Source organism: Mobula hypostoma, chromosome 18 (genome assembly GCF_963921235.1).
Source record: "Mobula hypostoma chromosome 18, sMobHyp1.1, whole genome shotgun sequence".
Lineage (NCBI taxonomy): Eukaryota > Metazoa > Chordata > Chondrichthyes > Myliobatiformes > Myliobatidae > Mobula > Mobula hypostoma.
Genome location: NC_086114.1, coordinates 10124174 through 10140246, shown reverse-complemented (window position 1 = coordinate 10140246; position 16073 = coordinate 10124174). Strand labels below are relative to the sequence as shown.

At 44.6% G+C, this 16073-nt stretch overlaps 1 protein-coding gene across 1 annotated transcript in view; it reads right to left on the bottom strand.

Moving 5' to 3' along the window:
• The window catches only part of ttc23 (tetratricopeptide repeat domain 23), an 89607-nt gene that overhangs the window by 46800 nt on the left and 26734 nt on the right, over positions 1-16073 (bottom strand). Inside the window, exon 5 of the mRNA XM_063070430.1 lies at positions 6821-6946. Coding sequence (XP_062926500.1) covers positions 6821-6946 — 126 coding nt within the window. The remainder of the gene's footprint in view (positions 1-6820; positions 6947-16073) is intronic.

The window sequence follows — 16073 nt, the reverse complement described above, 5'->3', positions numbered from 1 at the left end:
ATTAGAGGGCATGCAATATAAAGGTTATTTTCTCTGGAGCAGCAGAAGGGCAGAGGCTGAGGGGATTCCCCTCCACCCCACCCAGGGTTGAAATGTCTAATAGTAAAGAACATGCATTTGTAAGGGGGTGGAAGGGGGAAAAGAGTACAAAGGAGATGTGTAGGACAAGATTCTTTTTATGCAGAGTGGTGGGTGCCTTGAACACACCACTAAGGGAGATATTGAAGGACCATGATGAAGGGTCTCAGCCCAAACCGTCAACTGGTTATTTCCCTCCATAGATGCTGCCTGACCTGCTCAGTTCCTCCAGTATTTTGTGTGTTGCTCTGGTTTTCCAGCATCTGCAGAACCTCTTGTGTTCAGATATGAAAGATGTGTTTACGAGGCACATATAGAGGATTGAGGTATATAGACCTTGTGCATATTCTTCCATTAAAAGGATTAGTTTAATTATACATCATTAGCTTAATCAGTTCAGCACAACATTGTGGGCTCGAGGGCCAGTTCCTATTCTGTGCTGTTCTATGGTCATTGCTGTAATGTCAAAACACAGCAATGTATTTGCTCTCAGTAAGATCCCACAAACACCAATGTGTTAGTGGACAAATAATCTGTTACAGTTGAAGGATAAACACTGCCCAGGACGCCTTGTCTTCAAAATTAGTGCCATGGTGTCTGTTACAGCACCTGAAACAGCAGAGTTTAGTGTCTCACCAAAATAACATGCAACACCCCTTCAGTGCCACACTGATAGCATCAACCTAGACCTGGGTCTCACAACCGGTATTCCGCTGAACCCTAGGGTTCTGCGAGAGGTCGCTCGGGGTTAGTGCTCACAGTGGCCGGCAATGACCAAGCAGCCCCTTTAGCAATCTCGTTAGAGGTCTCTCAGACCAGTATTGCAGTGTGCAGTAGGACCACGTTTATTTGGTTGAGTCCGTTCCCAGTTTTTGACACAAGATTAAGGGAGGCCGCTGATAATTGCACAGAAGGGAGGATGGGAGGCTGATTAGGAGCATGAAGTGCGTTTTCCAAGTATTGAATGGACTCGCCCAACTTGGGCTGTGAAGTCAGCCTCTCCCTCCTGAAATACCTCCCCCAACTTCCCCGTGCGTGCCACCAACTGACTTGTGAGAGCAAACAAACTCTACCAGTGCAGTAGAAAATTGGAGGGAAATTTTCATTCTCAAGACAGTCCAACGTGGTGATCTTTGAAGAAGAAGTGTGAGATGGAACAAGAGGATTCTAGGCTTTGGACTCTGGACAATTCTGTTAATGGTAATGATGAAGAATTACATTCTTGAGTCATTTCACTGCACTAGTGCAACAACAGAAACAAAAAAATCCATCTTTACAATGAAAGCTACTTTGCAATGGGTTTTACATGGACTGGTGACTGAAGTTGTCCTATTCCATTGTGCCTAGTCTGTGGCAAACAACTTACAAATGCAGCAGTGGCTCCAGCATAATTGATCACGTAAAAGTGCTAATTATTTAAAATGGCTATTGGAATCTCAACACAGAGTAAAGCTTTTGTTAACAAAGTCACAGTCAGTAAAAGGACCCAGGAAGAAAGTTATTTAGAAGCAGAACGTATACCCAGAAAAGGAAAACTCACACAGTTGGTGAGAACCTAATAATGCCAGCATGTAAAATTGTAGTGGGTAAAATTCTAGGACAGGATGCAGTACAAGAAATTGAAAAGGTTTCACTCTCAAGCAGTACGATAAGTCAACGTAGTGTTGAAATGTCACATGATGCTGAAGAGGTTTTGTGTGATAAACTGAAAAACAACAGCTTCTCTATTCAGGTTGTTGTGCCAACAGATTTCACCAATAAATGTCCTGTTGTAGCATTTATAAGATTTGTAATTGACAGTGAAATTCAAGAAAACATTTTCTGTTGCAAAGAGCTGCCCAAAACAAGCAAAGGCCAAGATATATTTAAAGTTTTGTCTTCATATCTGGAAACAAAAGGTCTGCCTGGTGGAATTGTGTTAGCATCTGTACCGATGGTGCTCCATGGATGACCCCATGAGAGGTTTCGTTCTCTTGTGAAAAAAGAAAACACTGATGTTGTCACAACACACTGCTTTCTTCACAGAGAGGTGCTGATGTCAAAAACTCTTGGGAGATGAAGTGAAAAAAGCTCTGGATGACGCTATAAATATGGTTAACGTTATTAAACAAAAGCCAGTACACTCGAGAATGTTTAAAAAACTGTGAGAGAATCTGGAGAAAGAGCACACCAATCTCCTGCTACATACAGAAATCTGGTGGCTTAGCAGAGGAAGAGTTCTCAACAGGGTGCTTGAGCTGAAAGGTGAATAGCAGGAGTACTTTCAAGAAAATAGTAGGCCAGATTTTGCTGAGTGCTTTGAAGATGAAGAATGACTGCAGAAACTAGCCTACTTAGCAGACATTTGTCATCATATGAACCAGCTGAACAAGTCTCTGCAAGGCAATGCAGAAAATGTTTTGACTTCAAGTGACAAGATTCTTGGATTTAAAAGGAAACTTGAATATTTGGGAAAATCATGTTGCAAAAGGAAATCTTGAAATGTTTCCACGACTGCTTGGGTTTGAGAGTGACGAAGGATATTAGAAAGTCTCGAGTCTTATTGAAAACCACCTAGAAGAACTGCAGAAAAAAAATTGAAAGTATTTTTCGTCCCTTTCAACACAAGTGTATGACTGGGTGAGGGACCCTTTCTCTGAATTTACTGTTTTTTTCAAGAAAGGTTGGCTAAAAATTCATTCTCTACTCAAAAGAGCATTGACAATTATTTTTGGATTATTACATCTACAACTTACTGATCACGCCATTGTACTGTTAGCTGTAGACATAATAATTTTTATGCAGGGGTTCCTTGAGACCTGAAAATTATTTCAAGGGTTCCCCCAGGGCAAAAAAGTTGAGAAACGTTGACCTACATTGTTGGGCTTGAACCCCAGAACTAAGAGCACTACCCACTAGAAAATTTCTGTGAAATGGTACCAAGTAAATAATTTGAGAAGAATTCTCTTATGTACTGATTTTCATTCTGTAACTGCTGAGTGGAAATGTTGTAGAATGGCAGCTTCTCACTAGATTTCAAGATTCAGATTTATTTATCACATGTTCATGTTCTTGTTTCACGGATGTCTGTGAAGAGTAAGAATTTTTTTCAGGTTGTATACATTCTCTGATATTAAATTGAACCATTTGACCCCACTGTACAGTGAATTTTGTGTTAATGACACACCTGAGAGCAGCTTGCAGGTAATCGCCACATAGTCTGGTGCCACCATAGCATGTCCACAATTATATCTCTAGGTAAATCGATCATTTAAGCTGCATGGCCCTATATATTCAGCTATTGTTGGTGAAAGTAAACTGAAGATTCAGATGCTCACTTTTGTCAACCTAATTCTAATTTTATGATAAATGTAATTTCCATGTGATGAACATTGGCATTTGCAGTTGCTAGGAAACCAAACATGATACGCATTTACTTACCTTACAAGGAGTTGGACACTGCTCCTTCTAAAGGCTCGCATGGAGATTATACCTTACTACATCACATACAATGTGTAGGGAAGTACTCTAATTTAATCAACAAAGAAAAATAGATTACTATTTTCAGCTTAATCCTCAAAGAGTAGGACAGTGCTGATACTGACGAAGAAGTGGTGTATATACATACTGACTAGGTGAACTTGTGCAGAATTTTAACAGTGTGTCCAGAGGATGTGCTGTGTATATTATGGGAATATTGAAGCACATCACTCATTTAGAGATTCTTCAGATGCTGGAAATGCAGAGCAACAGACACAAAGTACTGGAGGAATTCAGCAGGTCAGGCAACATCTACGGAGGAATAAAGAGTCCACATTTCGGGCAAGACACAACATACAATGAATAAAGACATGGAATGAAAGCACGGTGATGAGGACTGGTCCTTCACTTTCCCACATCTGGAGGTCTACACAACCCTCTTCTTTAATGCAATCATGTTGTTCAACACCGACATGGAATCAAACTCAGAACCTTTTCGATTCCTTGGCCAAATTTCATGTAGTCACCAAGGAACTTTCCTAAAAATGTTTGATACTTGCGTGTTAAACTTAGCCCCTAGTGTTAGCATCTTGAGAAGAATGCACTTCACACAGTCCATTCAGCCTACTGTGCCTGAGTCAGCTCTTTGAAAGTGCTCTCCCATTAGACCCCACTACCCTATAACTTTACCTTTTCTGAAGATTTATTTAGTTCCCTTTCAAAGTCTGCAACTGAACCTGGCTGAAGCAACTTTTCAGTGTTTTCTAGATCACAAAATCTACTGGGAAGAGAAAAGTACATTTGTTTAACCAATCACACTCAATGGCCACTTTATTAGGTACTTCCTATAGCTAAAAAAGTGGCCACTAAGTGTACTTTGTGCTTGTGGTCTTTTGCTGCTGTAGCCCATCCACTTCAAGCTTTTACATCCCTATGTCTATCCTTATGTCACATGATGAGGCTAAACTCAGGTTGGAGGAGCAACACCTCATATACTGTCTAGGTAGTCTCCAGCCCCTTGGTATGAACATAGAATTCTCCAACTTCCGGTAATTCCCTCCCCCTCCCTTCCTCTATCCCTATGTCACTCTGCCCCCTCCCCCAGCTGCCTATCACCTCCCTCATGGTTCCGCCTCATTCTACTACCCATTGTGCTTTCCCCTATTCCCTCTTCACCTTTCCTGCCCGTCACCTCTCTGCCTCCCCTCTCCCACCCCTTTATCTTTCCCCTTACTGGTTTTTCACCTGGAACCTACCAGCCTTCTCCTTCCCACCCTCCCCCCACCTTCTTTATAGGGCCTCTGCCCCTTCCCTCTACAGTCCTGACGAAGGGTTCCGGCCCGAAATGTCGACCGATCTTTTCCACGGATGCTGCCCGACCTGCTGAGTTCCTCCAGCGTGTTGTGAGTGTTGCTTTGACCCCAGCATCTGCAGATTATTTTGTGTTCAAGATTTGACATGTTGTGTTCACAGTTCCTCTTCTTCACATCATTGTTGTAACACATGGTTATTTGAGTTACTGTGGCCTTCCAGTCAGCCCATTCTCCTCTGACCTCTCTCATTAACAAGGCATTTTTGCCCACAGAACTGCCGCACATGAAATTTTTTTTGTTTTTCACACCATTCTCTGTAAACTCCAGAGACCGTTGTGCATGAATATTCCAAGGGATCAGCAGTTTCTGAGATACTCAAACCACTCTGTCTGACACCAACATCATTCTATGGTCAAAGTCACTTAAGATCACATTTCTTCCCCATTCTGAAAGAAACAACTGAACCTCTTGACCATGCCTGCATGCTTTTATGCATTGAGATGCTGCCATGTGATTGGCTGATCAGACATCTGCATTAATGAGCAGGTGTAACTAATAAAGTGGCCACTGAGTGCATTTTCCCTTCGGACAGCGAGCACTTGCTAGCCTAATCTTTCCAGTATTTTCTTGTTTTAACATATCTAAAAATTCTTTCCTCAACCTTTTAACTTAATTGCAAATTGGTATTTTGTGAAGGTGCCATTTGATGCATCAGCAGTATTAAACTGTGAGATTCCCCCCACCCCCCACCCCCCACCTGCTGTTTTAAAAATAACGTTCTATTTTCCCAACACTTAATGAACTTTTCCCAGTGCAGAAGACAGAACTAAAATTAAAGTTGAGTTGTTATCTTTGAACTAAGCAATTTGGACCTGGGTTAACACCAGTCTATCATTACGTGCTGTGTTTATGGTGATATCAATTACTGTATCTTATGTCTTTAGACCAATCTAAAGGTCACTCACTTGTTGCTTGGTTTTGAGTCCAACAAAACAAAGTTGCTCAATCATAAAGCTTACTTTGTTGGGTTTGGAGAGGCCACGGGGAAAGTTTGTTTTAAAATAAACTACAGTTCATACATTTTTAAGCCCAGATTCCTCCCCACATGACTGTTGTTGATTCTGAAGAGTGCAGGGACAGCATCTCCAGACGCATCGTCGCTGATGGCTGAGCTGTTAGCACAATCGCTTTACAGCACTAGCGATTACCGATTCTGACTGTTGTCTATAAGGAGTTCGTACCTTCTCCCCAAAAAGACGCACGTTTAGGGTTAGTGAGTTATGGGAATGTTACGTTGGCACTGGAACCGTGGCAGCACCTACAGGCTGCCCAGCACATTGCAAAAAGAGATGACGCAGATGACATATTTCACTGTACATTTTGAGGTAAATGTTACAAATGAAGCAAATGAGTCAGTGAGGTAAATCCAACATCAACAGGCCTGGATTGGTGCCTCCAACCACACTGGCGCACTCTACAGTGGATATTAAACTAACAGAGAACCCAGAGAAATCAACCCCTTCATCTAACCTAGAACAGCTTGGGTTTGGGAACCCAATGAAGGCTAGGAATAAAAAAAGCAGTTAGAACATGATAAAAACTCCAACTGATCCAGTTGTGTCCTTTAGGTGAGAGTTGGAGATTTCCTTCCTTGCTCTGGGCACATACATGACTTGATTCCAACGGCTTTGTTTAATATTAACATCGCAAGTCACTGAACAGCATTAGCAATGCCAAAATCCTTAAAATAGGTGCATTGTGGCCAAATGCAATACTACTATCAAGACCTTTGCTAAACATGGACCCGTTCTATGAACTGTGAAGTGTCTAGTACTAGTAGTGATGAAAGTTATTCGGAAGACACCTCAGTTCATAAATAGCAGCCTGAATGGCACAAAACATAGCCCATGAGTCAGAAATGTCTACAATAAAGCAGATTAGCAAAGGCATTTCCAGAAGTTGGCACTTACCGTCCCAAGGACAAATTAATCTTGATGTCCACTTGTCTCATCTCTTCCTGTGTCACCTCCTCCACTTGGCGAAGCTCGTCCGCCACCTTCTCTGACTTCAGCAAACTCTGCTCAGCCTCTTTCAGAGTACAGGGGATTAAGGAAAAGCAGTCTCTGGATGGAGGTATAATGCTGTTACAGGACATGAACATTGGTGGGGGTTGGCCATGGAGCTCCTTGTGTAACGCACAAATGCTAACGCTCAGCCAGTCAGGCAGCATTGATGGAGGGAAATGAACAATCAACATTTTAGGCCAAGACCTTTTATCAGCCCTGGAAAGGAAAGGAAGAGAAAAAAAGTTTAGGGGAGGATACAAGTGGGCAGGTGATAGGCGAGTCCAGGTGGAAGGGAAAAAGTAGGAGGATAGACGAAAGGGAATCATGTGTGAAGCTAAAAGGTGAAGAGGCAAAGGGTTGATCTGTTACCTGCCTGCTTGTGCTCCTCCCCCTCCCTTTTTATTCTGGGTTTCTACCCCTGCCCCCTCTTCTATTTCAATCCTTATGAAGGGTTTCAGCCCGATACATTGACTGTTCATTTCCCTCCACAGAAGCTGCCTGACTGGCTGAGTTCCTCTAGTGTCTTGTGGCATTGCTCAAGATTTCCAACATCTGCAGTTTCTCCTGTGTCTCCGTTTTGCTAGCTCCTTGACTTTGTTGGCTTAAATCCAGTGCAGCACCTGCCTTACTGACTACTCTCAAAGTCAAAAAACATACTTAGAAACATAGAAAATAGGTGCAGGAGTAGGCCATTCGGCCCTTCGAGCCTGCACCACCATTCAGTATGATCATGGCTGATCACCCAACTCAGAACCCCACCCCAGCCTTCCCTCCATACCCCCTGATCCCCGTAGCCACAAGGGCCATATCTAGCTCCCTCTTAAATATAGCCAATGAACTGGCCTCAACTGTTTCCTGTGGCAGAGAATTCCACAGATTCACCATTCTCTGTGTGAAGAAGTTTTTCCTAATCTCAGTCCTAAAAGGCTTCCCCTTTATCCTCAAACTGTGACCCCTTGTTCTGGACTTCCCCAACATCGGGAACAATCTTCCTGCATCTAGCCTGTCCAATCCCTTTAGGATTTTATACGTTTCAATCAGATCCCCCCTCAATCTTCTAAATTCCAACGAGTACAAGCCCAGTTCATCCAGTCTTTCTTCATATGAAAGTCCTGCCATCCCAGAATCAATCTGGTGAAGCTTCTTTGTACTCCCTCTATTGCAAGGATGTCTTTCCTCAGATTAGGGGACCAAAACTGCACACAATACTCCAGGTGTGGTCTCACCAAGGCCTTGTACAACTGCAGTAGTACCTCCCTGCTCCTGTACTCGAATCCCCTCGCTATAAATGCCAGCATACCATTCGCCTTTTTCACCGCCTGCTGTACCTGCATGCCCACTTTCAATGACTGGTGTATAATGACACCCAGGTCTCGTTGCACCTCCCCTTTTCCTGAACGGCCACCATTCAGATAATAATCTGTTTTCCTGTTTTTGCCACCAAAGTGGATAACTTCACATTTATCCACATTAAATTGCATCTGCCATGAATTTGCCCACTCACCCAACCTATCCAAGTCACCCTGCATCCTCTTAGCATCCTCCTCACAGCTAACACTGCCACCCAGCTTCGTGTCATCCGCAAACTTGGAGATGCTGCATTTAATTCCCTCATCCAAGTCATTAATATATATTGTAAACAACTGGGGTCCCAGCACTGAGCCTTGCGGTACCCCACTAGTCACCGCCTGCCATTCTGAAAAGGTCCCGTTTATTCCCACTCTTTGCTTCCTGTCTGCTAACCAATTCTCCATCCACATCAATACCTTACCCCCAATACCGTGTGCTTTAAGTTCGCACACTAATCTCCTGTGTGGGACCTTGTCAAAAGCCTTTTGAAAATCCAAATATACCACATCCACTGGTTCTCCCCTATCCACTCTACTGGTTACATCCTCAAAAAATTCTATGAGATTCGTCAGACATGATTTTCCTTTCACAAATCCATGCTGACTTTGTCCGATGATTTCACCGCTTTCCAAATGTGCTGTTTTCACATCTTTGATAACTGACTCCAGCAGTTTCCCCACCACCGATGTTAGGCTAACCGGTCTATAATTCCCCGGTTTGTCTCTCCCTCCTTTTTTAAAAAGTGGGGTTACATTAGCCACCCTCCAATCCTCAGGAACTAGTCCAGAATCTAACGAGTTTTGAAAAATTATCACTAATGCATCCACTATTTCTTGGGCTACTTCCTTAAGCACTCTAGGATGCAGACCATCTGGCCCTGGGGATTTATCTGCCTTCAATCCCTTCAATTTACCTAACACCACTTCCCTACTAACAAGTATTTCGCTCAGTTCCTCCATCTCACTGGACCCTCTGTCCCCTACTATTTCTGGAAGATTATTTATGTCCTCCTTAGTGAAGACAGAACCAAAGTAATTATTCAATTGGTCTGCCATGTCCTTGCTCCCCATAATCAATTCACTTGTTTCTGTCTGTAGGGGACCTACATTTGCCTTTACCAGTCTTTTCCTTTTTACATATCTATAAAAGCTTTTACAGTCAGTTTTTATGTTCCCTGCCAGTTTTCTCTCATAATCTTTTTTCCCCTTCCTAATTAAGCCCTTTGTCCTCCTCTGCTGAACTCTGAATTTCTCCCAGTCCTCAGGTGAGCCACTTTCTCTGGCTAATTTGTATGCTTCTTCTTTGGAATTGATACTATCCCTAATTTCTCTTGTCAGCCACAGGTGCACTACCTTCCTTGATGTATTCTTTTGCCAAACTGGGATGAACAATTGTTGTAGTTCATCCATGCAATCTTTAAATGCTTGCCATTGCATATCCACCGTCAATCCTTTAAGTGTCATTTGCCAGTCTATCTTAGCTAATTCACATCTCATACCTTCAAAGTTACCCCTCTTTAAGTTCAGAACCTTTGTTTCTGAATTAATTACATCACTCTCCATCTTAATGAAGAATTCCACCATATTATGGTCACTCTTACCCAAGGGGCCTCTCACGACAAGATTGCTAATTAACCCTTCCTCATTGCTCAAAACTCAGTCTAGAATAGCCTGCTCTCTAGTTGGTTCCTCAACATGTTGGTTCAAAAAACCATCCCGCATACATTCCAAGAAATCCTCTTCCTCAGCACCTTTACCAATTTGGTTCACCCAATCTACATGTAGATTGAAGTCACCCATTATAACTGCTGTTCCTTTATTGCACACATTTCTAATTTCCTGTTTAATACCATCTCCGACCTCACTACTACTGTTAGGTGGCCTGTACACAACTCCCACCAGCATCTTCTGCCCCTTAGTGTTACGCAGCTCTACCCATATCGATTCCACATCTCCCCGGCTTATGTCCTTCCTTTCTATTGCGTTATAGCAGATCTGTCTCTGGAAGACACTGGGCTTGAACTTCAAAGCTTCCATGCAACTTCCAAAAGGACTCAAAGGCTTACCATTTCTACTGTACCTTCGACATGGCAAGATGTCCCAGGATATATCACTGCTGTGGCTTCAGACAAGTAAATACTGAGAACAGACACAAGGGTCTGGAAAGGCTAGAATCTAGAGAGAAAAAAAAGAGGAACAGCTGGGAGATTCAATGCATCGAGCAACCTCTGTGGAAGGAAATGGACAGCTGATGTTTCAAGTCTAGATGAAGATCCTTGATTCAAAATGTTAATTGTCCATTTCCCTTCATAGATGCTACCTGACCCACTGAGTTCCTCCATTAGTTTTTTTTTACAGATGCTGAGAACAGACACACAGCCAGAGAGCAAGACTTTGTAGAGGATCTTAAAGGACTGAGACAGTGAGAGGGGAATGATTAACGGAAAGCAAGCTCAAGCATGGACTCAGCAGTTGAAAGCACAACTGTCAGTGTGAAGGAATTAATTTTGGCAATACTTGAGAGGCTAGAATTAAAGGATTACATACTATCTGGAATATTGTGGGCTGGAAGAGATTGCAAAGATGAGAGTTTATCGCACAAGGTGTGATTAACTGGAAATTAATGTAAGGGAATGGCAGAGTCATGCTTGTTGAACAGATATGCTGCAATGGGGATATCAGGAAGCATAAGTTTAGATGACTGCATAATTACAGGGGATAGAATGATGAAGACAGAACAAGGGTCTGGATACTTCAATGTTATAACTGATGCTATATCAATGTAGAAATTGCTCAGCAAACGAGACTGCCTATCTGAAGAAAGACGAAGTTCCCATTGGTAACTTGAAACAATAATTTTGTTTTTTTTTTCTCTCCACAGCTGCTGCCTAACCTTCTGAGTATTTCCAGCATTCTTTATACAGAATCAATTATTCACACTTTGGACTTACAGTACTGGTCAGGAATGTAATATCAGTGGCATAGTAGTGGCGGTTACTGTAACGTTTTACAGGCCAGCAAATCGGGTTCAACTCCTGCCTGTCTGTGAGGACTTTGTACATTCTCCTCATGACCATGTGGGTTTCTGCTGGGTCCTCCCACATTCCAAAGAGGTATGAGTTAGGATTAGGGTTAGTAAGTCACAGGCGTGCTAAATTGGCTCTGAAAGCATAGCAACACTTGCAGGCTGTCCCCAGCACAGTCAGACTGTGTTAGTTGTGGAAGCAAACAACAGGTTTCACTGTATGTTTCAATGTGCATGTGACAAATAAAGTTAGTCTTTATCATCTTTATCCTTAAATGCCAGCATATATTCTGCATATTTTAATGAACTCCAATTAATGTGGATTTTTATTTCACCCACTTGGGAAAAGTGAAATGGACATTTACCAATAAGAAGCAAATTTTCAAGCCTAATTATGTCTTTTTTTTTGTCCAGTGAACTGGAAGAGATGGCAAAAGGAGTGGTAGAACATTTCCATGAAACTGCCCAACAGTACCAGCTAAGCATAACACGGGGAAAGAGAATAAAAAAGCCAGTGGTTACACTGATACCACATCTAGCACCAGTGAAGGCACAGCTCAAATACTGTGTATTGTTTCAATCACATCCTAAGTAAAATGTGACTGCACTGGAGAATGTGTAGTGGGCATTTACAAGTACATTGCCAGCACTGGGAAAAATTTAGCCACATGGACAGATTATATGGTTTGGACTTGCTTTCTTTACAATTGAGGCAGAGGAGAAATTTAATTGAAGTGTATAAAATGAAGCATGAAAACATAAAAAGAAAGGACCATAGCAGTTGTGTCTAAAGCCAAGGAGAACAGATGAAGGTAACTGGAATTAGTTTACTATTGTCCACATGGACCGAGATGTAGTGAAAAGGTTTTGTTTGCGTCCCATCCAGACATTTCATTCTGTAAACAACAGGAATTCTGCAGATGCTGGAAATTCAAGCAACACACATCAAAGTTGCTGGTGAACGCAGCAGGCCAAGCAGCATCTGTAGGAAGAGGTGCAGTTGACGTTTCAGGCCGAGACCCTTCGTCAGGACTAACTGAAGGAAGAGTGAGTAAGGGATTTGAAAGTTGGAGGGGGAGGGGGAGATCCAAAATAATAGGAGAAGACAGGAGGGGGAGGGATAGAGCCAAGAGCTGGACAGGTGATTGGCAAAAGGGATACGAGAGGATCATGGGACAGGAGGTCCGGGAAGAAAGACGGGGGGGGGAACCCAGAGAATGGGCAAGGGGTATATTCAGAGGGACAGAGGGAGAAAAAGGAGAGTGAGGGAAAGAATGTGTGCATAAAAATAAGTAACAGATGGGGTACGAGGGGGAGGTGGGGCATTAGCGGAAGTTAGAGAAGTCGATGTTCATGCCATCAGGTTGGAGGCTACCCAGACGGAATATAAGGTGTTGTTCCTCCAACCTGAGTGTGGCTTCATCTTTACAGTAGAGGAGGCCGTGGATAGACATGTCAGAATGGGAATGGGATGTGGAATTAAAATGTGTGGCCACTGGGAGATCCTGCTTTCTCTGGCGGACAGAGCGTAGATGTTCAGCAAAGCAGTCTCCCAGTCTGCATCGGGTCTCGCCAATATATAAAAGGCCACACCGGGAGCACCGGACGCAGTATATCACCCCAGTCGACTCACAGGTGAAGTGTCGCCTCACCTGGAAGGACTGTTTGGGGCCCTGAATGGTGGTAAGGGAGGAAGTGTAAGGGCATGTGTAGCACTTGTTCCGCTTACACGGATAAGTGCCAGGAGGGAGATAAGTGGGGAGGGATGGGGGGGACGAATGGACAAGGGAATTGTGTAGGGAGCGATCCCTGCGGAATGCAGAGGGGGGGGAGGGAAAGATGTGCTTAGTGGTGGGATCCCGTTGGAGGTGGCGGAAGTTACGGAGAATAATATGTTGGACCCGGAGGCTGGTGGGGTGGTAGGTGAGGACCAGGGGAACCCTATTCCTAGTGGGGTGGCGGGAGGATGGAGTGAGAGCAGATGTACGTGAAATGGGGGAGATGCGTTTAAGAGCAGAGTTGATAGTGGAGGAAGGGAAGCCCCTTTCTTTAAAAAAGGAAGCTATTTCCCTCGTCCTAGAATGAAAAGCCACTTCCTGAGAGCAGATGCGGCGGAGACGGAGGAATTGCGAGAAGGGAGGAATTTGCAAGAGACAGGGTGAGAAGAGGAATAGTCCAGATAGCTGTGAGAGTCAGTAGGCTTATAGTAGACATCAGTGGATAAGCTGTCTCCAGAGACAGAGACAGAAAGATCTAGAAAGGGGAGGGAGGTGTCCGAAATGGACCAGGTAAACTTGAGGGCAGGGTGAAAGTTGGAGGCAAAGTTAATAAAGTCAACAAGTTCTGCATGCATGCAGGAAGCAGCGCCAATGCAGTCGTCGATGTAGCGAAGGAAAGGTGGGGGACAGATACCAGAATAGGCACGGAACATAGATTGTTCCACATACCCAACAAAAAGGCAGGCATAGCTAGGACCCATACGGGTGCCCATAGCTACACCTTTAGTTTGGAGGAAGTGGGAGGAGCCAAAGGAGAAATTATTAAGAGTAAGGACTAATTCCGCTAGACGGAGCAGAGTGGTGGTAGAGGGGAACTGATTAGGTCTGGAATCCAAAAAGAAGCGTAGAGCTTTGAGACCTTCCTGATGGGGGATGGAAGTATATAAGGACTGGACATCCATGGTGAAAATAAAGCAGTGGGGGCCAGGGAATTTAAAATCATCGAAAAGTTTAAGAGCGTGAGAAGTGTCACAAACATAGGTGGGAAGGGATTGAACAAGGGGTGATAAAACAGTGTCGAGGTATGCAGAAATGAGTTCCGTGGGGCAGGAGCAAGCTGAGACAATAGGTCGGCCAGGACAGGCAGGTTTGTGGATCTTGGGTAGGAGGTAGAAACGGGAAGTGCGGGGTGTGGAAACTATAAGGTTGGTAGCAGTGGATGGGAGATCCCCTGAGCGGATAAAGTCGGTGATGGTGTGGGAGACAATGGCCTGGTGCTCCTTAGTGGGGTCACGATCGAGGGGTAAATAAGAGGAGGTATCCGCGAGTTGTCACTGTGCCTCGGCAAGGTAGAGGTCAGTACGCAAGACTACAACAGCACCCCCCTTATCGGCGGGTTTAATAATAAGGTTAGGATTAGTGCGGAGGGAGTGGAGAGCAGAGCGTTTCGAAGGAGTGAGGTTGGAATGGGGACAAGGTGCGGTAAAGTCGAGACAGTTGATGTCCCGTCGGCAGTTAGCGATAAAGAGATCCAGAGCAGGCAGAAGACCAGAGCGGGGTGTCCATGAAGAAGAGGAGGGTTGAAGACGGGAGAAGGGGTCATCGGTGGGGGTGGAAGAGTCCTTGCCGAAGAAGTAGGCTCGGAGACGGAGACGGCGGAAGAAAAGTTCCGCATCGTGGCGAACATGGAACTCGTTGAGGTGTGGGCGAAGGGGGACAAAGGTGAGGCCCTTACTGAGAACAAAGCTCTACGCTTCTTTTTGGATTCCAGACCTAATCAGTTCCCCTCTACTACCACTCTGCTCCGTCTAGCGGAATTAGTCCTTACTCTTAATAATTTCTCCTTTGGCTCCTCCCACTTTCTCCAAACTAAAGGTGTAGCTATGGGCACCCGTATGGGTCCTAGCTATGCCTGTCTTTTTGTTGGGTTTGTGGAACAATCTATGTTCCGTGCCTATTCTGGTATCTGTCCCCCACTTTTCCTTCGCTACATCGACGACTGCATTGGCGCTGCTTCCTGCACGCATGCAGAACTTGTTGACTTTATTAACTTGCCTCCAACTTTCACCCTGCCCTCAAGTTTACCTGGTCCATTTCCGACACCTCCCTCCCCTTTCTAGATCTTTCTGTCTCTGTCTCTGGAGACAGCTTATCCACTGATGTCTACTATAAGCCTACTGACTCTCACAGCTATCTGGACTATTCCTCTTCTCACCCTGTCTCTTGCAAAAACGCCATCCCCTTCTCGCAATTCCTCCGTCTCCGCCGCATCTGCTCTCAGGATGAGGCTTTTCATTCTAGGACGAGGGAGATAGCTTCCTTTTTTAAAGAAAGGGGCTTCCCTTCCTCCACTATCAACTCTGCTCTTAAACGCATCTCCCCCATTTCACGTACATCTGCTCTCACTCCATCCACCCGCCACCCCACTAGGAATAGGGTTCCCCTGGTCCTCACCTACCACCCCACCAGCCTCTGGGTCCAACATATTATTCTCCGTAACTTCCGCCACCTCCAACGGGATCCCACCACTAAGCACATCTTTCCCTCCCCCCCTCTCTGCATTCCGCAGGGATCGCTCCCTATACAACTCCCTTGTCCATTTGTCCCCCCCATCCCTCCCCACTTATCTCCCTCCTGGCACTTAGCCGTGTAAGCGGAACAAGTGCTACACATGCCCTTACACTTCCTCCCTTACCACCATTCAGGGCCCCAAACAGTCCTTCCAGGTGAGGCGACACTTCACCTGTGAGTCGACTGGGGTGATATACTGCGTCCGGTGCTCCCGGTGTGGCCTTTTATATATTGGCGAGACCCGACGCAGACTGGGAGACCGCTTTGCTGAACATCTACGCTCTGTCCGCCAGAAAAAGCAGGATCTCCCAGTGGCCACACATTTTAATTCCACATCCCATTCCCATTCTGACATGTCTATCCACGGCCTCCTCTACTGTAAAGATGAAGCCACACTCAGGTTGGAGGAACAACACCTTATTATCCGTCTGGGTAGCCTCCAACCTGATGGCATGAACATCGACTTCTCTAACTTCCACTAAGGCCCCACCTCC